This window comes from Phycodurus eques, chromosome 2 (assembly GCF_024500275.1).
Source record: "Phycodurus eques isolate BA_2022a chromosome 2, UOR_Pequ_1.1, whole genome shotgun sequence".
NCBI classification, from domain to species: Eukaryota; Metazoa; Chordata; class Actinopteri; order Syngnathiformes; family Syngnathidae; genus Phycodurus; species Phycodurus eques.
This window is the reverse complement of record NC_084526.1, coordinates 41,411,519-41,437,935: the sequence shown is the minus strand read 5'-3', so window position 1 is coordinate 41,437,935 and position 26,417 is coordinate 41,411,519. Positions and strand designations below refer to the sequence as shown.

The window sequence follows — 26,417 nt, the reverse complement described above, 5'->3', positions numbered from 1 at the left end:
TAGTACTATAAAGTTACGAACCTTAAGTGTAACTCCAGTAGGAAAGGACAGAATAAAAATTGGATTGAAACACAATTTGGAGCACAGAGCTTAAAAATACTTGAATCCAGTTGTATTTTTCTCTAGCTCTTTTCCTCCAATCTACATATAGCCTGTGGTGTCTCTTTAACCTCAGAAAAGATGACAAAAATGTGAAATGAGCGGTATTGTTTCAAGGAGCCACACGAGGCTTGAGAAAGTACTGTATGCCTTGTCGAAGTGATTCAGAATCCTTGATCCGAAGAATTACTTTGATCCTTGATCCATGCAGTTGTCAGTCAATCTTCGAGCCTTTAGGTCTATATTGGTGGTTATTTACAGTATCTGTAGTTCTTTTTCTTTTTTTTCTTCAGTTTTTATAAGCCATCATTGCAGCCATTTGTTCAATTGGGCAGTCAAACACATACATACAAAATGCAAACACTCAAAAGGATAATTAATGAGAGGATCCTCAGACTGAACAAACAGCCAACCGGAGCTACAGTCAGAACGTCTGACATCACTCATGAGGCCACACCTCTTTAAGGCACATGCCATCTCACAGTGTGAAAGTGAGACTATCGGCTTCATGACACTTGGTAAAGTTTATTTCGTTACATTCTGCTTCACTTTGCATTTAGATTTGTATATTGCAATACAGTGCTATTTTTCTTTACGGATTAATGCCATTTCAATTCATTTGAGTGGGGAACATTGATTTGATATACAAGTGATTTACAAATTAAACTCATAAGTCAAGGCACCACTATATAAATTTATCATTCTTTTATCTATTGTTCTTGGCTGTTATTTCATCATCATAATGTGTTGCTCTTTCTTTGTCTAACCAACACACAGGATACGATGTGAGTTCACACTGTGACTAAACTGTATGTGCAAAACTGTCTTCACTCTAAATAAGGAAGTCATAGTTCTTTGACTGTCCTTGTGCTCCTGTTTTTTTTTTTAATTCATGCAGTAATTCACACCTTCAACGGGAACTCTACTGGCGCTCCCTGTGAGTTCCCCTTCAAGTACAATGGAAGCTGGCACCACGGATGCCTCCCAGATTCTGACTTGCCGGGACTCTCCTGGTGCTCCACCTCCTCCGACTATGATCATGACAGACAGATGGGAAACTGTCTAAAACCTGGCATGTTTTAGCCTTTTGAACTATTTGGGCCTGATTTACAAAGATCTCTCAAATACATTGCTAAATTGCGTGTTCACTCGAACAGATGATGAGCTAAGATTGTAGTGGAGACCACCTTATCTAATCGAATTGTTTTTGCGCTTTAGTGAGCTCTGATGGTTTGGTAGAGCACTACAAGTGCAAACATGAAGTTTGAAGTGATGGAATTGGAATTGTTAGTGGAAGAGGCAAATTAAACTTGGATTTTTCACCACAACGTTGGACTCATTTTGAATCCCACACATCTTACACATTCAAGAATGTGTGTGCTTACCATTGTATACAAACTCCCTATCTGAGGGAGGAACGAATTGTACAAGTGCAGTCTATCGCTCTGATAGCTTTGTGGATGCCAGCCACTGCATACAAGCAAATTTTTATTTGATTAACTAGTCCAGACACACCCGAAAAATTGCATTGCAGAATAGATGATATATCTCGTTAATTTTTGTTTCTGGCATTCCAGAAGTATTTACACGTCCCCCGAGCCACAATAACCGCAGTCATGGTTACACACAGCGATGCCGGTTTACACCCTGGATGCTGTATTTAAGGACACTAAACCAGCCAACCAAATTTGTCCCAGATTTGATCAACCACATTGTGTGTGTTATAAATCAATCTGTTTGCATCTACTCCTCAAAGTATTCAACCCTGGGTGCACCCAGTTAGTAGATCAGCTTGCACATCTGTGTGCTACCGCGTTTGTGTGCACAAACCTTTAATAAATCAGGCCCTGAGTGCCAGTGTTCAACAAAAAACAAACACTCACTGTCTCCCTGACTTTTCAGAGAACGGTTGCCAGACGCTGTTTACCGGGCCGGAGGGGAACTCCTGCTATGAGTTTGTCCCCAATGCCGCCGTGACCTGGCAGCAAGCTCTAGATTCCTGTCGGAGCCAAGGAGCAGATTTGCTTAGTGTGTCTAGCCCGGATGATCTCCACTCCTCTACATGTGAGAAAGACACCATTATAATATGAACAATAATAAAATAATACTGTACATCATTGCACATTGGACGTTTTTTTTCAGTTTTAGACGGCCTCAAGATGATGCCTGAGAGAATGTGGATAGGCCTCCATCAGTTAGACACGTCTCAGGGCTGGCAGTGGTCAGACGGCTCCCCGCTCTCAATCGTCCGCTGGGAACCAGGTGATGCTGCTTGTTATCCTCATTTTAGGATTAGGATTGCAAAGGGGTGGAAAACCTATGGTAAATTTCCATGCGAAGTTAAAATGGGAAATTTGGGGAATATTCCAAATCGAAAACCTTCCCTGGGAATTTAGTGTCATTTTATGGAAAGGTATCATATTCAGGCATGAATGTGAAAATGTTGTTTTATCACAAGCAGACATGCTTGCGCAATAGCTAGCTCTCCTTGCCCACACGCAAGGAGGACATTACGATACCTTCCTTGCTCCCTTTTTTTGTTTCCACTTTACTGGAGCAGCCGCGTAACGCCAGCTTGCTCGTACCTCAAATTTTGCCTCGGAACACAAAGCAAAAAATTTACCAGGCAATACCTCGTAACTTGAAAAAATTTGTAAGTCACAGTGCCATCGTACTTAAGAGCCAACCTTCAATTTAGTTTATTTGTGGTTATTCCCATAAATTCCCATTTATTCCCATGGAAAGTTTCCAACTTCAAAAATTCATGATGCTGATGTTCAAAATTGGTCTGATAGAAATGACTAGTGTTCTTGTTACTTGACATCTTCAATACAATATTTCACTTATATTCAATATGTCCTATTGAAAAAAATCTGTCATTCGTCACTATATTTGAATCTACAAAGATCTTACCAAACAATTAGTCCTTACTGTAAGAAATAATACATACTGGACAGTATATATTAGTCTATCCACTGTCAGACCAATTAGCCTGAAGATATTCATTTCTGCCGAGTCATCTGCCACTCTCCTCATCTCGATGGCTTAAAAGGTTTTAGTAACAAGGTTGTATGGATGTTGACAGACAACTTCAGAGTATAATTATTATTTAAAATACATCTGTGTTCAAATGTTTTCCCATCTATTGGAAATGCATATGCAATAATGTCAAAAATAAACTAAAATAAACTTTATTTGCAGTCTGCATGACCTCAGTAAACATTTACTGTATTTCATTTGAGAACAAACATACATCTTGATGTAATCTGGCGCTATATAAACATTTGGCGTGGGTTGTTGGTGGAACAATGTGGCTTCTGGCTCGTGTTGTAAAGACGCTCATTGTGCCTGCTTGTTGACCGCTATTGCATTGGGGGTGTTATTCTTGCTGAATAAGCCCATTAATTGCAATGAATAGACGCCTTCTAGTTATTGTAATCTGGTAGCTCCTTTCCATCTGTGAAAGTGAAACATACTAACGCTATTAGCCTGACGTGAGCTCTACCCTGCTACTAACAACATGCCATTGGAGATTTTTGAAGATGTTTTGCCCAGACATGCCTGGGACTTTCTGAAGAAGCCTTTTGGGTCAGGGGGAGGCATCTTCAACAATCTGTTGATCTTCTTGGCGTTAACTCAGCCCCTTGGATAATGGATAATGTGAACCTTTAAAATATACCCAGAGGCAAATGCCACTTGTCTGCTCTTCCCTCATGAAGTGTTTTTTTTTTTTTTTTTTTTTTGTATTTTTCTATGACAGGAATGCGCCCCAACTCCCTAATCATTGAGTCAGACTGTGGAGTCCTAAACTCCAAGCAGAACTATGAAGCTGAAGCATGCAGCAAACAACTGCCGTACATCTGCAAGAAGATAGTCAACGCTACTCAGTCAACGCCAACAGGTTGCTTTACATTGGACAACTCACATGAATGTCAGCCTTTCAGTCATTTTTTTTTTTAGCCTTTATTGATCATGCTAAAGACACTTTGCCTGGCGTTACTTTCCCTGCAGAGTCACTCATGTATAAAGACACAGTGTGTGGTCCTGGTTGGGTGCCATGGAATGGCTGGTGTTATAAGTTAGTGACAGACAACCCTTCAAACTTCACCGATGCGCAGCAGTACTGTAACCGCACAGAGGGAGGAAGCTCTCTGGCCAGCCTCCACTCCATCGACAGCAAGGAGATGATCAGCACAGGTTTTGATGCAGGTCTGCCTCTCTTGAAGGTTTTTGAGTTTTCACAATTACACTGTTGTGTAAAAAAAAAAAAAAAAAAAAAAAAAAAAGTTTGGGATATATAATGATCAACCAATAAATGTCCTGCTTCAATTAGAATTCCCATTAAAACAATCATGCTGTTCACATCACAAGAACAATCAATTCAACAGTACGTACCTCACCATTTAGAGGCTTCAAACAGGATGCTCCCCCCGCCAAAATAAAAATCACTTTCTAGGCACATTTGGGACTGCTGTTTAAAATGAGAATCACATGTGAATTACTGTTTGTCAGGTGGCCTGAGGTTAAATGTGTGGATCGGTCTGGTCGGAGAGGGTGTGAATCCCTCTGTCTTTAAATGGGTGGACCAGACTCCAGTCACCTTCACGTTCTGGGACCCAAATGAGCCGGTGCAGCCTTCGCAGGATACCAGCTGCGTTTTCTACTCCACGGTGTGTTTGTGTGTGTTTTCTACAAAAGGCATTGTTGTCCTTATGTGGAAAGCTTGTTTGTGCTGACCAGAGGTGGCAAAATTACTCACATAAAGAAATGATCAAATGTCTTCTCTAGTCACACAAAACAGACAACAGTGTTGACAACCTTGCCAAATTCAAATGATTGAAAAAATCGGTGAGCATGCTATATGTGTATTATATATGTATGTATATATACGCTGTGGGCGTGGGTAAAAAACATAACTACTCAAGTAAAAACTACTTCATTACATAATTTGTACTTTGTTACTTGCCACCACGAGTGCTGACCATCATTGCTTGTGTGTGACAGTCTACACATGTATGAAAAATAAAAGCTCTTTGTGTTTCCCCCAAGTCTCATGGTTGGCACGTTGGGAGCTGTTCTGAGATGCTAGCTTTCATGTGTCAGACAAAAGGAGAAGTCAGCGAATCATCGGGGACGGCCGGCTGTCGCTTTGAGGATGTAAGGATTTCAAAGTCTGAACCATACTCATAATTAGGGTTGGGCATCGTTTGAATTTGAGCGGTTCCGGTTCCGGTTCCGGTTCCGGTTCCACATGATTCACGGTTCCGATTCTTTTAGGGGCTTGGGTCAAAAAAGTTGGCATGGTTAAAATAAAGGGTGTTCAAATTATGAACATCCATTTTCTTAGCAGCCCGCAGCTGCTAAGAAAAAGTTTGACTCGAGGTTCTTTATAACCAGTATCAATATCAAACCTATGAAGTAAAAGGCAATGTGCGTGGAACTAACCCATTTGACTTAATTTTAATTAATTAATGTTTCAGCTAAAAGTTAAATATAGCATTGTTAGAATAGTTATTTTAACTCTTTTAACTGTTTTATTTTATTGTTTCACTCACCCAGTTGACTGCGAGGTGACTTCACTGACTGACAACGCTATGTAGCTCCCCCTGTATTCTGTTTCATCACGTCAAATGGTTTGGTATATGTGCAAGTTTCAACTTGACTTCTTGTTTTAAGCTTGTAGCCTTTGATTTTGACGGGTACGTACCGGAACTCAGCATTTTGACGTGAAAAGTAACTTCACACAGCACCTGTGATTTAGTTTTTATTTTATTTATTTTTTTTTTTAATGGCTGGAACCAAATGCTCTAAAACGCTGATTCCTTTCCCTACCCACCGATGAGGCACAAGGTTAGTGTTTGTGATACAGTGATACGTTTATGTGACTTTTGTCCCAGTTCATTGTGATGTAAAGTTACTATGGTGAAGTTTTAGCCCAATGTTAAGCTTTTTATTGTATTTTATTATTTTTATTTTTTATTTGTATTATTATTTTTTTTTCATCGGCACTTACGTTGGTTAGAAGACTAAAATAAACGCTAAAAACCATCAGTGCAAAAGTGCAAGCAACCGTTTACCTTGTTAGGTGTCTCAATGTTGGCATAGATGGTATTTTATGGTTTCGCTCACCCAAGTGACTGAGAGTTGACTTCCCTGAAGGTCTGCGCGGTGCAGGCCGAAGCTCCGAGCGTGTCTGACGCTACACATCCGGAAAAACTCCTTTGCACAATATAATCTTATTCCAAGTGTTAGCTCTGAGGTGACTGGTCATTCATTTTAACAAAGTTAAGGCACACTTTTGTTCTCCGCCGCTGCCGTTGGGCACAAGCATATCATCGTGCCCGTTGTTCTTCGTTGGTTTACGCCGCTTCTTCGTTACTGTTCGCCACTACTCCTTTGCGGCTGGAGAACTAGGCATCAAAACTGGGAACTGAAATTTTTTAACTCGAACGGTTCGGGGAAAACCAGAACATTAGTCCCGGTTCCAATCGGTTCTCGATTCTCGATGCCCAACCCTACTCATAATTTGGACTCACATTTCTATTACAGTTGAGCCACTGAGTTAACTACATTTTTATTTTTATTTTTTGTCATTTTGCAAGTGTAAATACAAGTTTTATTGCTGCAATAAAATCTGGGGAATTCATAGCTTGGTGATTTATATGCTAATGATGGATAATTTCTGGATAATTTCTGCCTTTAACTTAAAAATGACAAACATTTAGTTGGCCCACTCTTGTTGTCACTGGCTCAGTCATACCCCATATTCTAGTCATTGTCATTTGAAAATGGTTCAGAAATAAATATTTCTTTGCTGCAGTCGAACTATTCCTTATTGATTGAGCCTACCTATTAGCTTTGTCATTTGTGTTTTCTCTGATTATATCTGAATAAAAACAGAAATAATAATGTGGTCATTATAGCATTGCTAAAATAAATCTCAGGACAGATTGTATGTAGTACTGTGTATGTTACTAGTGGGCAAGCTTTTGTCTGGACTAAGTTAAATTACTTATGTAATTGTGAATTTCAAAATGACAGTTTTTAGACCATTTTTCTGTAGTAGTATGAAAGTTTGCCAATATGTCACTTCTGTTAAAATTTAGGGATGGAGGAGACACAGCAACGCTTGTTACCGAGTGAATACCACACAGGTGTCCTTCAAAGATCGCTGTCACATCACCATAAGAAACAGGTAGGAGTTGGTTAACCTGGAGACTTGACTGGCACCAAGAAACACACATGTAGTGTCATCATCACAATACCAAAATTATGACTAAGGTACTGTACCTATACTGAAACGATAGCATGGCAAAAAGCTAAAACATCATTGAAAGTAGTAGAATCATGGATGACAAAACACTAAACTATTTGTATTCTTATTAATTAAAAATAATGTAAGAGAGTGGAGGATATCAAGGCACATTTGGTATCACTGAATTTTTGACAGCGAGGTACTGCGGTACTTTTCAAGTTCCGGTATAGCATGCATCAATACTAGTACTTCTTTAACTCATTCACTGCCAGCCTTCCCAGTTAACATGGATATTTGACTTCTAAAGCCGTCAATGGCAGTGAATGTGTTAACTGGCCTTCTTTGTGTGTCTGAACAATCATTTTTATTTTTATTTCTTCTCTCCAGGTTTGAGCAGGCCTTCGTTAGCCGTTTGCTTGGAGATTATATTAGTAATACGCCTCAGTACTTCTGGATTGGACTGCAGGATGTTAAGAACACAGGAGAGTATCAATGGCACGGCCAGAATGATTCCCAAGGCGTAGTTACATATACCAATTGGGGCTCTTTAGAACCAGGTATATACTTCTGCTATTTACAAAAATGTATCCATTAGTTATTGGTCCTGGCTAGGCAAATAATAAAAAGTTTATCTTCCAACACCCTTGTTGATACCTCTGCCAATGAGGTAACAATTTGGGACCAGCATGTTTGTCTGCATGTGTTACTCAGAAACTATGTCCGTTTTTTTTTTCTCAAAAATTTCGTGGAAATTTTAAAGACAGTTGTTGAAGATCCTGATAATAGTATCCAGCCAATATTCTTTTTTCACTTTTGCTGACAGTTTGACCTTGGCAAAGACTTCTCGTAATCGCTTAATCACATGTATGAGCTCTATGTAGTAGTACGTGCTTTGTCTTTACTAGTAAGACAATTCAGCGCACTTGTAGACTGAGAAGGGTGCACTAGTAGAACAACTGTCTTACATGTAGTGTACTGCACTAGTAATACTGCTAGGTCCGACTAATAGGCATGTGTCAAGCAGTAGAGGCTACTTGGACCCTATTAGTAGCACTAAAATGCCCACTAGTAGTTTGGTCTCACTGGTGACTTGTAGTTGTCCTATTAGTATGCCAAAGTTGTCCTTCTATTATGCCGAAATGTCAGTAGTGGTAAAAAACATAAGTTGTTCTACTCGTGCACCGTAGTAATTTTGTCAGTGTCTTACTAGTGAGGACAAATAGCACACTCGTATGTGGCTCTTAAGCTGGATATCAAGTTTATCGAATGAATGCTCAAAGTGCTCTTTGTCCTCACTTGAAGACTATTCAGTACATAAGTAGAACTAGGGTGCTCTGTGCACTACTAGTATTAATAGTTTAAATGTATTAGTTAACATCAACTGCTTCACTCAAAGTACTATTAGCAAACAGATGTCATCTAGTGCACAGTTTAGCTTCACTAGTAACGTGTTGTCCTACTAGTGTGCCAAAATTGTTGAGATTAAAACAACTGTCTTACTAGAAATGTTTTTTCCCACTACTGACTTCCACAACTGTATGACATTTCTGCACACTATTAGGACAACATTGGCATACTAGTAGGATTTCCTATTACTAATGAGGCAAAACTACTGGTGGGCATTTTGGATCAGGATACTACTAGTGCATGCCACATGCCTATGGTACATATTACTTCAGTATATCAAGGATATCGAATAAATGCTCACATGAAAAGAAAAAGAAAAAATAATAAAAAAGGACTTTTTTCACTTGTGTTCAAGATTGGCCTTGGGGGGAGGTCTGTATTCTCTTGAGTGATCTTTTAAGACTGCCAGGGCAATATACGTTGTATTCAATGTCTTCCCAAACTGATAATGTATAATAATTGAAAAACATTAGATAATGGGATCTTCGCAGTTCATGATTGCCATAAATGCCAGTTGAACCATGAAAACTAGATCCATCAGTTAAAAAAATAATACACTTAAGAAGTGATTATATTCACAGTTTGACTTAATGATTGTTTTTTTTTTTGTTGCAGAGTGGGATGGAGGTTGTGTTGTGATCTCCACTGCAAACCACCTGGGCAAGTGGGAAGTGAAAAACTGTACTGTCTTTAGGGCCGGCACCATTTGCAGGACAGACCTCAGTCCTGTTGTGCCACCAGAACCAGAGCCAGACCTCACCACGCCATGCCCGGACGGATGGGTATCCTTACCAGACTCCAAATACTGCTTTAAGGTGAGCGAGTGTGTATGTATTGTCGTAGAATATAGTGTATTAATAGCTTTCCATAAAGCCGTTTGAGCATTTATTTGTTCAATATCCTTGAACTAGTACTCTCTTTGGCCTCTCTAGAATGACAATTCAGCGCACCAGTAGAATGACTGTCTTACTGATAATGTTTTTTTCCTTCTAATAGTGCCACCTTTGGCCAAATGGCACACAATTAAACCTTAGCAGTAAACTGCTGTTCTGCACTAGTAACAATACTAGGCCCAACTAGTAGGAATGTGTCGTGCACTCAGACCCTCCCAGGCCCTACAAGAAGCACCAAAATGGCTGATAGTAGTCTTGAACTGAATGCATCATTTAACTTCCCACCCAGCTTTGTCTCAAATTTCAATTTCTTTTTTCATTTCTACATTCAGCTTCTACGAAGGTTTTTGGTTGTTGTGTTGAATCAGGTGTTTTGTATCTGAATCAGGTGTTCCACGAGGAAAGGCTCAGTCGGAAGCGGTCATGGGAGGAAGCTGAGAGGTTTTGCCAGGCCCTTGGAGCCAACCTGCCCAGCTTCACCAGTGTGGACGAGATGAGAGCGCTGCATGGAATCATAAGAGACACCATCAGGTGCACAGACTGTGGCTATTCTACATTCAATGAAGCAAACTACTGATTTGAGAGAGTCATTCTAAACAGTGAATTGGAATCCACTGTTCTTGTCGCTGCAGTGACGATCGCTACTTCTGGGTTGGCCTGAACAGAAGGAACCCAGCCGACCGCTCCTGGCAGTGGAGTGATGGCCGTCCTGTGAGTAAAAAAATGTATCTTAGTATTCTTTTATGTCATGTTAATGGTCACAGTAGGGTTGTTGTTAGTAAGTCAAAGATTTGTTACACTTATACAAGTGCATTTGGGCATATAGTGAACCCCGTTTTTTTACGAGGGACACAGTACGTTCCAGACCCACCTGTAACAGGTGAGAATCTGCATTCTTCAATATTTTTAAACAGTTTCACACCTCCCACATGCTTTAAACACATTTAAAACTATTAAAACACACTTTTTAAAGTATTACTCAGCACCTGTTCTCAATCTCTTGCAGTCAAGAAATGGGAGCCTGTCATATAACGTCACTTTGAGGAAACGAAAAGAAGATTGTTTTCTGTCTGTTCTCCAAATAAGAAGCAAAGTGGGCTTGCCTCAAGCTGTTTGTCATTCCCAGTTGAAGTTTACTGTCAAACCAACTCATAAAATAAAAGAGAAATAAACATTCTTTATATAAACACCAACATTTCCAACCAAACCACATACTAACAAAAGTCTGCTAGCTTAATGCTAAAATATAATGCAAAACATCAAAGACAGGCTAACATACATTAGCTTTAGTTAGCTTTTGCGGTAGCTATAAACCGTCAAACAACTTGTATTTTAATACTCATTGAACAGCAACACAAAAACAAAGCGTGCAACATTACTCACAGGCATACAGTATACTCTCTCTGTTCTTTTGGAACGACTGGAACTGCCCACCTTAATAGGAGCTAATGAAAGAACTGTATAAAAAAAAAAAATTGCCACTTGATTATCTGATAATATCACTGTTTTGTTTTTTTTCCATTAGAGTTAATTCGATTGTGCGTGTGTATGAGAGGACATGTCCAGTACAGTATAGTTCAGGTGCTGCTTTAACTCCGGATAAGACACAATAATAATGATGTTACTTTTTAAATGTCTTTGCCTCAGGTACCCATGGATGTTTTACATCATGACTACCATGAGGATGATGCATACAGTCTGGACTGCACTGCATTTAAGGTGACTTACATTGCTCTGTTGTCTCCGATAGACACCTTACTTTCCCCTAAATCTGAATTCTTAAATACATTTTGGACAATTTAATGGGAGAAATTTAGGCATTGTTTTACTATGTATTTGTATTTTACAATACAGGGCTATTTTAAAAAAATCTATTTAAACAATGTAACAAACAATTAAGGTGGTTATTTGGGCGAACTTGGAAGAGAGTCATGCATTTTCATTTCAATGGAGAAAATTGATTTGAGTAAATTTAGTTACGAACTTGGACACAGAATGAATTAATCTCGCAGGTGAATGTACCATTGTAGCTTTACTTCACTGCATTTGTTTGCTTTTGTAACTAGAGGGGATAACAGTGTTGCATTTGTAGAGACTTTAAAGGAGAAATTCATCCCATTCAGTTGCTGCATTTTCTCCATTACAAATATTTGTATAAAAAAAAAAAATGTCTTCTCGAAAAATTCCACTTATTAGCATTGCTTTTGTCGTTCTGCATTGTTTTGTCTAGGTCCTCCATAGTTGTCCTCTTGACTTACTACCGGGTGCAACATGATCTCCGCTTTGTATTTTTGCTGCAGTGACATTTATGCAAACAATTTCTGTCCTCTTTCAGACAATGAGGAGAACCATGAAGCATCTCTATATGTTTTTACTCCATGACCTTCTTCCTGCAACTTTCTATGCATCACAGTTTCACTGTGATGCTAGGCTGGAATGGGTGTGCCAGCTCCCTCGCGGTAAGACAATGCACGAACATCTACATATATAAAACCATATTGAACTAAAATTGCTATTATCTTAGCAAAATTACTTGAAGAATCTAAAACTACTTCATTTTTCATAGGATATCATAGAATGCCTTGATATTGTAGTATCGTTGTATCGTGGTAGCATAAAGAACAATTTGATTGAATGCTTAGTACATGCAATGATGCTCCTGTCATGATGTCACTGGACCAAGAAGACTACACAAATTGTATGTGTTGTTTGAATATGAATCCATTTAAATTGACAATGCTAGGACACACAGTTGTTATTGTCTTTTATTGACCTTCGACTTGTCCCATTAGGACACTGAACACAGCATTTTGCTTGAACCTTGTTTTTTTTATTTTATTATTTCAACAGGAAAGCCACCAAAGTATCCAGACTGGTACAATCCAGGTAATGATTTTGTTTTTCTTATGGTGTGCATTAAGCTACTGTAGATCTGTTGCGGTCTTCAAATACTGTAGGGACATGATGTTGATTAAAATCAACCAAGTCTACAAAGATATGTCAAGATTAGGGTTCCAAAATTCCGTGGGCATTAACAGTAATTTGTATGATAATGCTGTAAATGGAAATAAACCAGGAATGCACATAACTGAAGGTTAGCTCTTTATTGGGAACTTAAATATAGTTGAGGAATTTGTATTTAAGCCTAATCCTGACAAAAACAACCACACTTCACGCAAGTACAATGGTACATTGACTTATAAATTGTCATGACATGTTGTCCCTCTCAGGTGTGCACCATGAGACGTCCATCTTCATAGATGGTGGCGAGTATTGGTTTGTGAATGAGCCCCAGCTGACTTTTGAGGAGGCAATACTGTTTTGCAATATGAACGGCAGCAAACTAGCTTCCCCGCCAAGCTCCACTGCCGCCAGACTCATCCACGAGAACCTACAAAAGGCAAGTGTCCCTTATAATGACACAGGCAATCAGAACCACTAACTCCTTAGTGGACACACTCTTACAATTACAAACACCTCTTAAGGTCGTGCAATGTAATTCTGCAATCTGCAATGTTGATGGAAGACTCTGAATGAAATCAATTTTCTAAAAGCAAAGTGGTATTGATTGTAAAATGATTCTGAGCAGATGTCAAGTTCTCCAAAGCAAGGCTGGTGGGTCAATCTGAGAGATCCCAAGTGGATGTTTCCCATGACGTAAGGACAATATACACACACACACACACACACACTGTTCATTTTGCACTCCAGTTTATGGCACCTAGCTGTGTATATGTGTTCTAGGCAATCACGGCTACACTTCTATTACTCAGTGCTCTTTGGCAGATGCACCTCCATCAGTCCTGAGAGCTCTTTTCCAAGTGAGTAAACAAGGTCGTGATGAACATGTTTAATGTTAGTTATGTAAATATATTGAGACTTTTTTTGCAATGGGTTTAACGTATTTTTCTTTTTTGCTGTGCTATGTAACTTGCAGAGTATGAGCACAGTTGCAGGCAGCGGTTGGCCTTTGTGTGCGAAAGACTCAACATCACCAATGTGGAGAATACCCCTCTGGAGCCTCATCCTGGAAGCATGCCATGTGGAAATCACTCCCTGGCCTTCAGAAATAAGGTTTGACACTTCTGATATCCACTTGTCGGACTTGTTCCTCGCTAGGTGCATGTAAGCAATATTGGGCACAGTAGTGGCTGATCGAGGCCAGCAAGGCCTTCTCTGCTGGTCTTAAAAACTGAAGCACTCAGAAGCACTGACCTACATTTAGCACCTAAATTACATTTTTGTTCCATAAAATTTTATTCATCATATACAAACACTATATTCTCTTCATGTTGTAATTCTTCTCTGGCTGCACTGCTTCCAGTAAAGGCATTTGGATGTTGGATTTTTTTTTTTTTTGTCCAATGAGATTTCAGCCTCTATGTGTTGCCATGTCAATCTAATCTGCTCAGGGTCTTTAGAATCAGTAGTGCTGGCTCATGTAACTTAAACTTGTATACTGTATTAGCAATGGGACTGTTTCTTAAGCCAATCAAATTTCAAATTCATCCTCAGAGCACTGACTTCAATATTTTTCTGTCCTCTAGTTGGTTGGTCAGAGGAAACCCTGTTATAACCAACTTCAACTAACAATAGACATTAATACCTTTGAATTTTTTTACACCCACAATGACTGACGGTGGAGAAAATATTGACTTGGTCTCGGACATACTTAAAAATAAATTTTCAAGGTGGACTTTTCCTGAAAGGTTAGACATCATCAAGTATTGTTTTTATATACAAATAGTATTGATGGTTTCTATAATTGTGGCATGGTAGTGGTGAACTGGTAGTCGTAAGAGGTGCATTGACAAATGTTCTTCTAGTTCAGGGGTGTCACACCCATTTTCATCACCGGTCTTTATGACGCTGAAAATCATATAAATGTATGTGACCTATACACAGTTGACCCTGCATTTCATTATTATATACTTTTTTTTTTTTTTTAACAACAAACTCAGTTTAAAATGAGAAATCATGGAAAATAGTGACAAGCAAATATACATACTATTGTTCAATTTATGCTATGGAATTTGGTGAAAGAAGAAATCCTTGTAAAAAGTAAAGAATTGCATTTCTTGTACAGATTTGCTTTTGTTAAAATGAAATCCATTTGTAAGAAACATGACGTAGGCATACGTTGATATGATTTATTGGGCCACAAAAAATGTTTAGTGGCGCCAGATTTGACATGTGTTCTGGATGAATGGGCAAGATTCTAGACAGACTCCACAAACAATTATTTTGGTGTAATGGCCTATGCTGTAGTCCAGTGATGTATATTTTTCTCTAGTGCTACATACTGCTGCAGAACGTGAAGCGACTGTCATTCAAGACTGCCAATGAGGTGTGCCTGTCAGTGAGGGGAACCCTGGTTACCATATCTGACCAAGTGGAACAAGGTAATTCCTTGATTTACAAGCTAGACAGTAAAAACAAAGACTGGAAGATAACATCATGCTGACCAAAGTTCCTTATCTTAAGCACATTGTGTTCCTTGCAGTGATAACATACAAAGTGCTACTTCTACTTTTTGCATTTAGACTTCATCACCAGTCTGTTGCCAAGAATGAAGGACATGGGAGGCATATGGATTGGTCTCAAACACAAACACTACAAACTGGAATGGCTGGACAAGTCGCCAGTGAATTACGTCAATTTCCATCCACTGCTTGTTGGAATGCATAAGGCCATAAATGTCAATGTGAGTGATTTTTATTCCTATTTTTATGAAGATAACTGTCTGGGAAAAAGAAGGCTTAGTAGCATTTCACTGTAAGACACACATTCACGTAAAACATGTAATTGTGTGTAAAAATAGGTGTTTTTCTCCTCAATCAATGTGTTTTTATCGTGCTTATCACCAGGACAATTCCTCTACTGATAAAAAAAAAAATGTGAACGCTTACATTTCTCTAAATAACGATTCAATAATATGAATTGATGTCCCGATCACATATATGAAGATATATATATATATATATATATATATATATAATATATACACACACACACACACACACACACACACACACACACAACTTGAAACTCTATTATGCAAAGCAAAAGAGTCCACATTTCAAATTATTTTTGGAAATTGTGGACGTCGTGTCCTCCGGGCCAAAGAGGAAAAGAACCATCCGGACTGTTATGGACGCAAAGTTCAAAAGCCAGCATCTGTGATGGTATGGGGCTGTGTTAGTGCCAAAGGTATGAGTAACTTACACATCTGTGAAGGCACCATTAATGCTGAAAGGTACATACAGGTTTTGGAGAAACATATGCTGCCATCCAAGCAACGTCTTTTTCATGGACGCTCCTGCTTATTTCAGCAAGACAATGCCAAACCACTTTCAGCACGTGTTACAACAGCGTGGCTTTGTAGTAAAAGAGTGCGGATACTAGACTGGCCTGCCTGCGGTCCAGACCTGTCTCCCATTGAAAACGTGTGGCGCATTATGAAGCATAAAATACGACAACGAAGTTTCAGCCTCATCACTCGATCTGATACTCTTTTCACCTCCAAGACATTCTTAGCCAACTCTTCTTTTAAAATAACCCCGACTCCATTTCTCTTCCCATCTACACCATGGTAAAATAATTTCAACCCTGCCCCTAAACTTCTAGCCTAACTGCCTTTCCACCTGGTCTCCTGGACACACAATATATCAACCTTTCTCCTCATCATCATGTCAACCAACTCCTGAGATTTTCCTGTCATAGTCCCAACATTCAAAGTCCCCACATTCAGTTCTAGGCTCTGTGCTGTCCTCTTCTCTTTCTGATAAAGAACCCGCTTTCCACCTCTTCTTCGACTTCGACCCACAGTAGCCGAATTTCCAGCGGCGCCCTGCAGGTTGACGGCGCCGCTGGCAGACGTTGTTAACCCGGGCCACGACCGATCCGGTATGGAATTCTTTGGATGAACGCTCATATCTGTTTGGCAAAATTTTAAGCCGGATGCCCTTCCTGACGCAACCCTCTGCATTTATCCGGGCTTGGGACCAGCCTACAGTTTGCACTGGCTTGTGCCCCCCATTGGGCTGCACTGGATAAAAAATAAAGTTTAAGACGCAGAGTTTGGACATGCAATGACTCTTTTGCGTACCACTAAAGGGAGCCGGCGTACCACTAGTGGTACCACACTTTGAGAATCATTGTCCTAGAAGATAAAAAACGAGATCGTGTATATCAACCGGTGTTATAGTCCTCAATTAATTTCTTTGTATTGTGGATTTTGTCTCGAAAGCAGCATCTGCAAATGTTCTAAATGTGTATTTTCTCATTCCAGACGCTTGACCCAGACAACATGGATGTGTGTGTATTTTTAATCAATAACACTAATTCGGCCGTAATGGGTACCTGGGACTACACCACCTGCACCCAGTATCATTATGGGGCAGTTTGCCAACATTATGCAGGTAAATCACTGATTCTTTCCGCTTAGATTATTTGCAATCACATGTCCCTTTACTAGCAAAATTTTTTTTGCTAGATTCTAGTCTGCTTGAAGAAAGAAACATCCTTCTTCTCCATGTTCCTCTTAGCTCTCTTGTCACTTCAGATCAACTCGAGGAGCCTTCCGTCACGTCAGACCCCTTCCAGGTCAACAACCACACCTTCCAGCTACTCGTCAAGAACCTCACCTGGTTTGAAGCCTTGGAGCAGTGCATGAACCAGGACATGAATCTGGCGAGTGTGGCCGACACCTTACTGCAGTCCACGCTCAGTGTGCACGTGAACCGTGCGCGCACACCCATGTGGATCGGCCTCTTCAGTGAAGATGTGCGTATGCCCAACAAAGGCTCGTGTAGCCTTTTTAAGCACCACTTAAATGACTTTTTTTTTTTTTTCTACTACTAATCCAACCTTGGCTTACCTTCAGCTGGATATCAAATAAATGCTCAAATAGCTTCAATATCACTGATATCGATTAAATGCTCAAACGGCTTTATGGAGAGCCGTTTGAGCATTTCTTCCGTTTCCTTAATATACAGCATAAAGCCCGCTGCACACTGCGCTATGCGGTCAAACCCGATTGGACCGGACCATCGTGAAATTAACATGTAGCGCTTCACTGGCAGTAATAGTGGGGAGCATATGACAACTAGTAAACAGTTTTGCCTCACGAGTAACGTGTAGTTGTCCTACATGTGTGCAAACATTTCACAAAGTAGTGTAGGGCAGTAGTGGAAAAAACTTTGCTGATAAGACAGTTATTCTACTAGTGTGCTCATTTGTCTGTGAATATGATATCCATCTTAAGGTCCAAGTACTAGTGCGCTTTTTGTTCTCACTAGTAAGACAAGTCTGTGCACTAATAGAACAACTAGCGTGCACAAGTAGAATTACTGTCTTACGAATAAAATTTTTCCCATTACTAGTGTCACGTGGCCTACTCGTATACTGTGCTGCACTCGTAACACTGTTAAACCCAACTAGGACACGTGTCACGCAGTAGTGGCCTTCTGAATTGTCTTACTAGTGAGGACAAAGATTTCAAGGATATCAAAGAAATGCTCAGGCGGTTTGCATGCATGCGCACCCACTCAGGACGGGATCCACTATCGCTGGACGGACCACAGTCACACCGTCTTCAGTCGCTGGTCTTCTGAGGTCACCGCAGGCTCCTGCGTCTATCTGGACACCGACGGCTTCTGGAAAGCCACCGAGTGTGAGCAGGAGCTCGGAGGCGCCATTTGCCACAAACCGCACAGTGAGTGAGAATTTATGCGTTTTCCATCCCCAAAACAAAGAAAAACCCGCAAAACAAAAACAAAACTACAAAATTCAAGTCGAGTCTAGAATGAACCTATTTTACCCAAGCGTTATGATTCATTTCAGTAAATAAGGAATTTTAAAAAGTATTTCACATGGGAAAAAAAACATTCCTCTCCCTTGGGAAGTTTCATTCACATTTACGTTACACAGCTAAAATGGTTAAAAAAGAAAGTGAGGTAAACACAAAAGACCAACTCATAAAGTTAAATATTCCATATTTGTATTTTAGAAGAAATCATAACCACACCGGCGGACGTCGCGGAGAAGTGCCCCCACAAAATAAATGGCCCAAACTGGATCCCCTTCAAGAACAACTGCTACGCCTTCCAGCTGGCCGCGTCCAGATGGGAGCGGATGGACCAAGGCCCCGTCCGCCAAACCTGCATGAACCTTTGTGAGAATTCAAATTGTTGGAATTGTCTTTTGAATAGCTTCAACTGCAGGTCCCGACGAGGTATTTGTGTTGCAGACAAAGGCGCCGACATCCTAACCATCCGGAACGCGGAGGAGAACGAGTTTATCAGGCAGCAACTTGTACCCTTCCAAAACTTGGTTCAGTTTGTGTGGCTGGGGCTGTTCCAGAACAAAAGTGGGTCTTTGGATCTGTTTATTAGTATTGCTCTCAGTCAGGCGCAATCAAAAGAGATTTGTCAAAAATTATACCATTACACTGATAATGACGCGTCTTTTTTTATATTGGTGCAGAACTGAAACAAATTATATGGAAGAGCTTTGTAACAGCGGTTAGAACTGCACCAAATTATGCTGAGAAATGTTTCTCATCTTTGATATAGTTCTCATCTAGTGTACCCAATACATTAGCAAAATATGAAAAACAACTCTCCTGATGTATTGCAAACTACAACCACACTAGATTTAGTATAGTTAAAAAAGAGAGGCAATCTTGAAACAGCGTTTGTTTTAAATCTTCCTGAATTTGTAGTTTCCCTAATTATGGAAGGCTGTGAGAGCATTTATTCCATATCCTTGATAACCAACTTAAGGTCCATGTACTAGTATGCTCGTTGTCCTCACTAATAAGACAATGCGGTGCACTAGTAGAATGACTAGGGCTAATTAGTAGAATGACTGTATTTTCTTTCCCCTACTGCACTCGTCGGACAACTACGTTACCAGTGCTAGTAATACTAGTGAAGCGCTGGATGTTAAGTTGTAAAATTTGACAACACTCATTTATATCACTAGTGGAAGAAGAAGAATCTGTATTGTCACGAACGTGCGTGAATGCACACGAAATGTGTTGTCTGCATTGTACCTATCACAGTGAACGCACACACTTGTTAGTGGAACACACCGGAGCAGGCGGCAACGCTTTGGGGTGTCGGTGTCTCGCTCAAGGACACCACCGCCGTTTTGTCTGGGAGATCTTGGCGGATGGTCCGGTCGGGGTCTTGAACCCGGGACCCCGCGATGAGCTTCACCGTTGGGCCACGGCTGACCCCGAAGCACACGTTTGAACAGTTTTGTCTCAGAAGTAACATGTAGCTTTGGCTTACTTTGCTACTCGTGAGCCAAAGTTCTTCAATGTTGTTCTGTGCAGAAAAACTAGACTAGTAAAGCACAGTCATTCTGCTAGTGTGCCTTTGTCATCTTTTAGCGTGCCAAATTGTCTTACAAGTGTACTAGTACATGGACCTTAAGCTGGATATCGAGGATATTGAATAAATGCTCAAACGGCCGTCATGTTTACTTGATTATTCTATTAGTCAATTCTTCTCAGGAAAGCAATTAGCCTAAAAATGTAGTCCAATACTGTACGAGGTATTGTTCATTGTTGTGCTAAAATGTGTGCATTTTCAGCTGTAGGGAGCCAGTTGAGGTGGTACGATGGCACAAACGCCCAATATTCCAACTGGAGAAACGGTAGACCGGAGGTGGCTGGCGACTTCATGGCAGGTCTCAATCTCCAAGGCAAATGGGTTCTCGTCACCAACCAAATGTTATTCTCCGAGTTCAAGCAAAGAGCCATTGTGACCTGCAAACTGGATAATGGTTTGTGCGTCTTAACTAGTACCGTCTGTGCCATTCAAAAAGAGAAATGAGCTTTTTGATGCTTCTCTCCTAAGAACCAAAACAGGAGTACTCCAAGTCCACCAGGGACTTTCAGCACTTTGGCAATTTAAGCTACGAGGTGGTGACGCGATGTGAGCTGAGTTGGTACCAGGCTGTGGAGGAGTGCGCTCAGCGTGGTGGCCACCTGGCCAGCGTGCACGACGCACAGCAGAACGCGCACGTCAAGCTCCTCGCCAAGACCGACGGCTTCCCGCTTTGGATTGGCCTGTCCAAGCAGGAGGTAAGACCTTGCTGAGCGTATATGTATACCAGGGCTGGGCGAACCTTTGGGGGCCACGTTTGACTTTTAAAATGGTCACATCATTCGTAGATGAGGTTGAATTGTAATGAATTCAACAACTATTCCAAATCTTTATTCAAAAAAATATGTATCAACAGTAAAACAGTTTTTGTACTATTATTGTTTTTTTTAATAGCCTATCCCAGCTATCTTCAGGTGAAAGGGGGGTAACACCCTGAACTGGTCGCCGGCCAATCACACAGCACATACAAACAAACAACCGTTCGCACTCACATTCACACCTTTGGGCAATTTAGAGTTTTCAATCAACCCACCGTGCGTGTTTTGGGGATGTGAGAGGAAACCGGAGTAGCCGGAGAAAACCCACGCAGGCACGGGGAGAACATGCAAACTCCACACAGGCGGGGCCGGGGATTGAACCCCCGGTCCTCAGAAATGTGAGGCAGATGTACGAACCAGTCGCACACCGTGCCGCCCTTATAAATAAAACATTTAAATGCATATACTGTATCAAATACAAGAAAAAGTTTTTATTTTAAAAATGCTTCATGCTTATTTTATTGTAACTTATTGAACAATTATTTTGTAATTAAAATTTAAAAAACGTAAATGTAAAATTGTGCAAAATAAATGAGCAAATTATTAAAATAGTCGCATTTATACAAAAAGTAGCAATGAACCAATATGTTTTAATTACCAGAAAACAGTTTTGAAAAAATGTAATAATTTATATTCATATCTTTAATTCATGTAATTATAATTTATTACAAAATGATTTAATCAAATAAAATGTCAAATGCACCCAAAAAAAAAAAAAAATATATATATATATATATATGTATATATTGTTAAAATAAATAGTTCTAAATAAATTAACAAATTATTTAATTAGATAAATTAATACAAAAACTGTGAATGGATCAATACATTTAAATTAAGCAATTATAGGAAAAAATGGCTATATTAATACAACAAATACTCCTGGATTTTTGATCATCAAAATGCTCATTAAAGAACAGAGCGTAGTTTGCTCACCCAAATTTCTGTCGAACCGAAAATGCACGACAACTATATTTCGTGAGTGGTGTCGGCATCTTTATTTGACTTCCGATGCTAACTGGTTGACCCGTTGTGTCTCCCTGTGTAGGCCGGCAGGGAGTCCTACGAGTGGTCCGACGGGACCGGGTACCAGTACAAAGCGGACATCTCGGAGTCTCTGGAGGGCTCCACTGCGGACGAGCGAGAGGTGGGCTGCGTTTTGGTGATGCCCTCCGGTGCCTGGGTGCGGAGCAGCTGCTACTCGCTGATAGATGGCGCCATCTGCTACACCACCAACATCAGCACCCCATCCCAAAGTAAGACAGGGATTTTAAAATACTCTACTTACAAATTATGTATTGATTGTTATTTTTTCTTTCTTTTTAACATTTGATTTTTTTTTTTTTAAGAAATGGACACGAGACTAACATTAGCATTTAGCATTTCTTCTTACAAACACCAAGAAAATTTTGAAACAAATGACAAATTTAATTGTCATACAAATAAGAACAAAAGCAAAAATGCTGAGAAATAAATTATGGAATAAATTCTTACATATACATAAAAGAACAAATATTCCCAAAAATGTGACAAAAAGAATGACATATACATTTTCATTTATCAAAGAACAAACAGCAACAATTTGAGAATGAAAGTATATATTACATTTTCAAACATAAAAAAACAAGCCCAAAAAAATGGGAGTAAAAAAAATCACAGATAAAATTCTCTTACATTTATAAACACACCAAAAATGTGAGAAACAAATACAGATGACATTTTTATACATTAAATAATGGAACACTAAAGATTGTGAGAAACAAAATAGAGATTAAAGACCCAAAAATGTTAAAAAAAAAAAAGAAACAAAAAGAAAGAAATGAAGGAAAAAAATGCTAATTTGCTTTTTTTGAAAAATATGGTTTATGGTCTGATTGAAAGTTGTCTGAACACTGGCTTCTTCAACCTCAACTGTCCGAGGCATAGCGTCCAAACGTTTGTTTTTTTTGTCTGTGCTCTGGGACCAGGAGCCAAGCTGCAGGCGGCAGCAAAGGTCAACCAGTGCCCTCAGAGCAACGGGGCGTCCAAGTGGGTGCAGTACGAGGACCGCTGCTACGCCTTCGACATGAGCTTCTACAACTACACAGTCTACGACATGCAGCGGGCCAAGAGCATCTGTCGGAACATGGGTCAGTTCCACACGATGAAATCCAATTTAGCAAATCAACTTAGTGTCGTTGCTTTTTGTGTGCGTGCGGTTGTGTTTTCCCAGACGCTCAATTACTGTCCGTAAAAAGCAAAGAGGAGAACGACTTTGTGTCCAAATATCTAAGCGACGACCCGCTCGTCACCAGCCGAGTGTGGCTCGGCGTCGGCCTCGATGCTCAAGGTAAGCGAGCATTTTTTCCAGATACTTCATATCCAGCTTCAAGTCTGTGTACAAGTTAAGTGGCTACGACAGAACGTTTTGACAGTTTACTTACTGTAATGCCTGTGGCAAAGGAGAGCCACTGTTGCGGATGCATTTTTCACGTTATCGAATATTAGTAGACGAGTAAAACACAAAACAACACACTCACGCAGAAATTGAAATTTCACTGCAATATTCACGTGCGCAGTGTACGTTTGTACGGACATTTCACGGGAAGCCTTTTCTCGTTCAGGTGCTCCCCCAACCTGGGAGGACGGTTCAGCGCTGTCCTACTCCAACTGGAAGTCGGGCGCCTCGGTTAGCGCGGGGGAGCGGAAGGGGGCCCCGTGCGCCGTCACGGACGGCGGCAGCTGGAGTGTCGTCAGCTGCGACGAGAGCCTCAGTCGCGTCGTCTGCCAGACCGAAGCCAGTGAGTGTCTCTGCTCTCCAAGCGAACCAAAGACAAATACTTTGTTACCGTACTGTTGATTTTTCACATAGCGGTACTTCACTTTTTACCTTTACGCCTCTTGTTTAAAAACTGGACCCACCAACATACCGTAGTGCCCCCCGAGCACGGCATGAGTAGCCCTGTTCTAAAAAATAGCTCACCAGTGATTGGACATTGTGATTTCCTGGGACTATTGTGAAAGGGATTATTTGAAGATTTATAGAAATATAGTGTTGCATGTTGATATTTATGTTTCATACCATGGCAAATCACGGTTGACGTGATCAGTGTGTTCATGTAAGTGAATATAATTGATTATCAATAATATAATGGTCATAACGTAAATATATATATATATATATATATATATATATATATATATATATATATATATATACTCAGGCATATATTCTTTATCCTCTGTGAAGTACAACCAATATTACTGCGGCTTACTGAGGAGTGACGGTCTCCATATCTACAGCTGTTTGTATTATACGGTCCCGGCGTGGTCAGGGCGTGCACAGCAGAAGGACCAGCCCGATGTCCATTGAATTGAAGCAAAAAATTCTTTACATTTTATTTAGTGATTTCATTACTGTATGTTTTTTTTCTATAAAGTACAATATTAAAGAGTACTATTTTTCTTAGTGAAACGCATATCATACAAGTTTAATTGGGGGGGGGGCTGAAAGGGATTAATTGCATTTCATTGTACTTCTTAAGTACAGGATATGAGTACTTTTGCCACTTCGGCTAAACGCCAATCAATGTGTGAAAAGCCGTCTGACGTGGTCCTATACTTTTACCTCCTCCAGAGTCCTTCGGTTCTCCCGTGGCCGTGGTCTTCTTGGTGGTCGCGCTGCTAGCTCTCGCGCTAGCTGTGGCCTTCATTGTGTACAGAAAGAAGAGAGCCCACTTCTCCTCCTCGGTCCGCTACAAGAGGACCGCGGACCAGTCAGACACCACCAGTATTCTCACAGAGGCCGAATGAGCCCACCGGAAGTGTCGTCTCAGGGAGTTTGGCTGTACCCCCAACCCGCCCCTTTCCTTCCTACCCACCCTTTTTATTTCATTATTTATTTATTTATCAACTCTCCCACCTGCTTCTATGAAGAGTGTAAATGTGATCAAACTGCTTAATACACTGTCTTAATTTGGATTATTTCAAAATTTTAAAGTACAGTGAACCTCCATGGATTGCGGAAGCTACAAACAACAAAACAATGGAAGCTATATTAGCAGCGGGTTACCGAGAAACGTAGGCAATCTGGCAGTACATGTGGCTCAATTTTTGTCGAAATGGGTGCGTCCTGCCTAGAACTCAGTGGGATTATTAACATATCATCAAGTCCTCTCTGAGTTTATCATTGTGGCACAAACATTAACCGTTCGACACAGACAATATGATTGAGTACTGTTATATTGTCTGTGTACATATTGTTGAACCATTTTTGTGTTTAATCTGTTGTTTTGCATCCAGTAGACCTTAGTGCTGCCTGTACAAATGTAAAAATGTATCTGTTGCTTTTGCATCCAGTAGACCTCAGTGCTGCCTGTATAAATGTAAAAATTAATCTGTTGCTTTTGCATCCAGTATACCTTAGTGCTGCCTGTATAAATGTAAAAATCCATAAAAAATACATATCGCTTAAAAAGCCGCGATATAGCGAATGCCTAAAAGATAAACCAAGATATAGCAGAGGTTCACTGTACTTAATACTACATTGGTTGGATGTTGCGGTTCCTTTTCCCAAAATTTAGTTATTTTCAAAGTGTTAATAACAATTCCCAAAATTTAGTTATTTTCAAAGTGTTAATAACAAACTGTCTCTGCCCGGGCAGGTTCGATTGAACTCACAGTTTGGGAGAATTTGCTTTCAGTTTTGTTATTAAATATCATACAATTTAAGATAATCTCTGGAAAAAGAGAGATGTTAAGACATGTGCCTTATTAAATAAGGGGGTGGGGTGGGGGGGGGGGGGGGGGGGAGATTTATATAAAAAAAAAAAAGCTCGCTCTCATTGTGCCTTTTGGATGTCTTGAAAAGAAATGGGAGCTGTCGCGTCACTGGAAAAGCTTTTTGTTAACTTTGTTAGGACAAGTCAATGACCTGCGATGGGCCATGACGAGTCACGCATTTTCATGATTAATGGCTAGTTGTCCTTCTGATGAGGAGTCAGACGTTTATACCCGCTGCCGTTGCCACTGACTTTTCCACGCACTTGACTACTGAGCAAGAATGCACTTTAACAGCAAATCGTTTAATACACATGTTGGGGGTTCGTATTGTGTACACCTGTTTGCTGGACAAGATTTGTACATGTGTGGTGTTTGCCTTGGAAACAAACCAAAGATGCTTCATTTCTATTGAATGTCAAACCTGATTTTTTCTTTAAAACTGGTTCATAAACACATTTGTGTTAAGGTCTAAAGCTGACGGGTTTTTTTTCTAAAAATCAGGTCATATCAGGTACGACATTACTAATAAAACGTTCCTCTCGTAATACTTGTTTGGCTTTTCATTGCTAAGAATGCAATTAGATATAGGAAAAAAAACAGGCTGGTTTCCATGGAAATGGGGTTGTAATTACAGTTCTGCTGTACAGATACATTCACATGCCTTTTCCAACAGTGCAGCAATACTCACTAAACGTTTGGGATATACTGCTTTGGGGTGAAATTTCAGGGTAACACGGACATGCCTTTTAACCTTCATTGGTGAATTTAATTTGACCCTATTGAAACT

The 26,417-nt window shown here is 40.1% G+C and overlaps 1 protein-coding gene across 2 annotated transcripts in view; it reads left to right on the top strand.

The window, feature by feature from the left end:
• ly75 (lymphocyte antigen 75) overlaps positions 1-26,175 on the top strand; it is a 30,184-nt gene extending 4,009 nt beyond the window's left edge. Inside the window, exons 3-35 of one of the 2 annotated variants that reach the window (XM_061670744.1) lie at positions 998-1,171; positions 2,002-2,163; positions 2,242-2,361; positions 3,860-4,000; positions 4,111-4,308; positions 4,612-4,769; positions 5,149-5,256; positions 7,206-7,294; positions 7,742-7,911; positions 9,377-9,576; positions 10,043-10,185; positions 10,287-10,365; positions 11,302-11,373; positions 11,990-12,113; positions 12,505-12,540; positions 12,885-13,054; positions 13,244-13,311; positions 13,399-13,475; positions 13,592-13,728; positions 14,948-15,056; positions 15,198-15,358; positions 16,946-17,075; positions 17,219-17,439; positions 18,208-18,370; positions 18,668-18,829; positions 18,905-19,024; positions 20,257-20,448; positions 20,523-20,749; positions 21,918-22,125; positions 22,837-22,998; positions 23,082-23,198; positions 23,473-23,649; positions 24,486-26,175. In XM_061670744.1, the coding sequence (XP_061526728.1) occupies positions 998-1,171; positions 2,002-2,163; positions 2,242-2,361; positions 3,860-4,000; positions 4,111-4,308; positions 4,612-4,769; positions 5,149-5,256; positions 7,206-7,294; positions 7,742-7,911; positions 9,377-9,576; positions 10,043-10,185; positions 10,287-10,365; positions 11,302-11,373; positions 11,990-12,113; positions 12,505-12,540; positions 12,885-13,054; positions 13,244-13,311; positions 13,399-13,475; positions 13,592-13,728; positions 14,948-15,056; positions 15,198-15,358; positions 16,946-17,075; positions 17,219-17,439; positions 18,208-18,370; positions 18,668-18,829; positions 18,905-19,024; positions 20,257-20,448; positions 20,523-20,749; positions 21,918-22,125; positions 22,837-22,998; positions 23,082-23,198; positions 23,473-23,649; positions 24,486-24,661 (4,751 nt within the window). In that variant the 3' untranslated portion in view covers positions 24,662-26,175. Of the gene's footprint in view, positions 1-997; positions 1,172-2,001; positions 2,164-2,241; positions 2,362-3,859; positions 4,001-4,110; positions 4,309-4,611; positions 4,770-5,148; positions 5,257-7,205; positions 7,295-7,741; positions 7,912-9,376; positions 9,577-10,042; positions 10,186-10,286; positions 10,366-11,301; positions 11,374-11,989; positions 12,114-12,504; positions 12,541-12,884; positions 13,055-13,243; positions 13,312-13,398; positions 13,476-13,591; positions 13,729-14,947; positions 15,057-15,197; positions 15,359-16,945; positions 17,076-17,218; positions 17,440-18,207; positions 18,371-18,664; positions 18,830-18,904; positions 19,025-20,256; positions 20,449-20,522; positions 20,750-21,917; positions 22,126-22,836; positions 22,999-23,081; positions 23,199-23,472; positions 23,650-24,485 lie in introns of both variants that reach the window. The other variant, XM_061670743.1, reaches the window with a different exon arrangement.
• Positions 26,176-26,417: the final 242 nt, after the last annotated feature.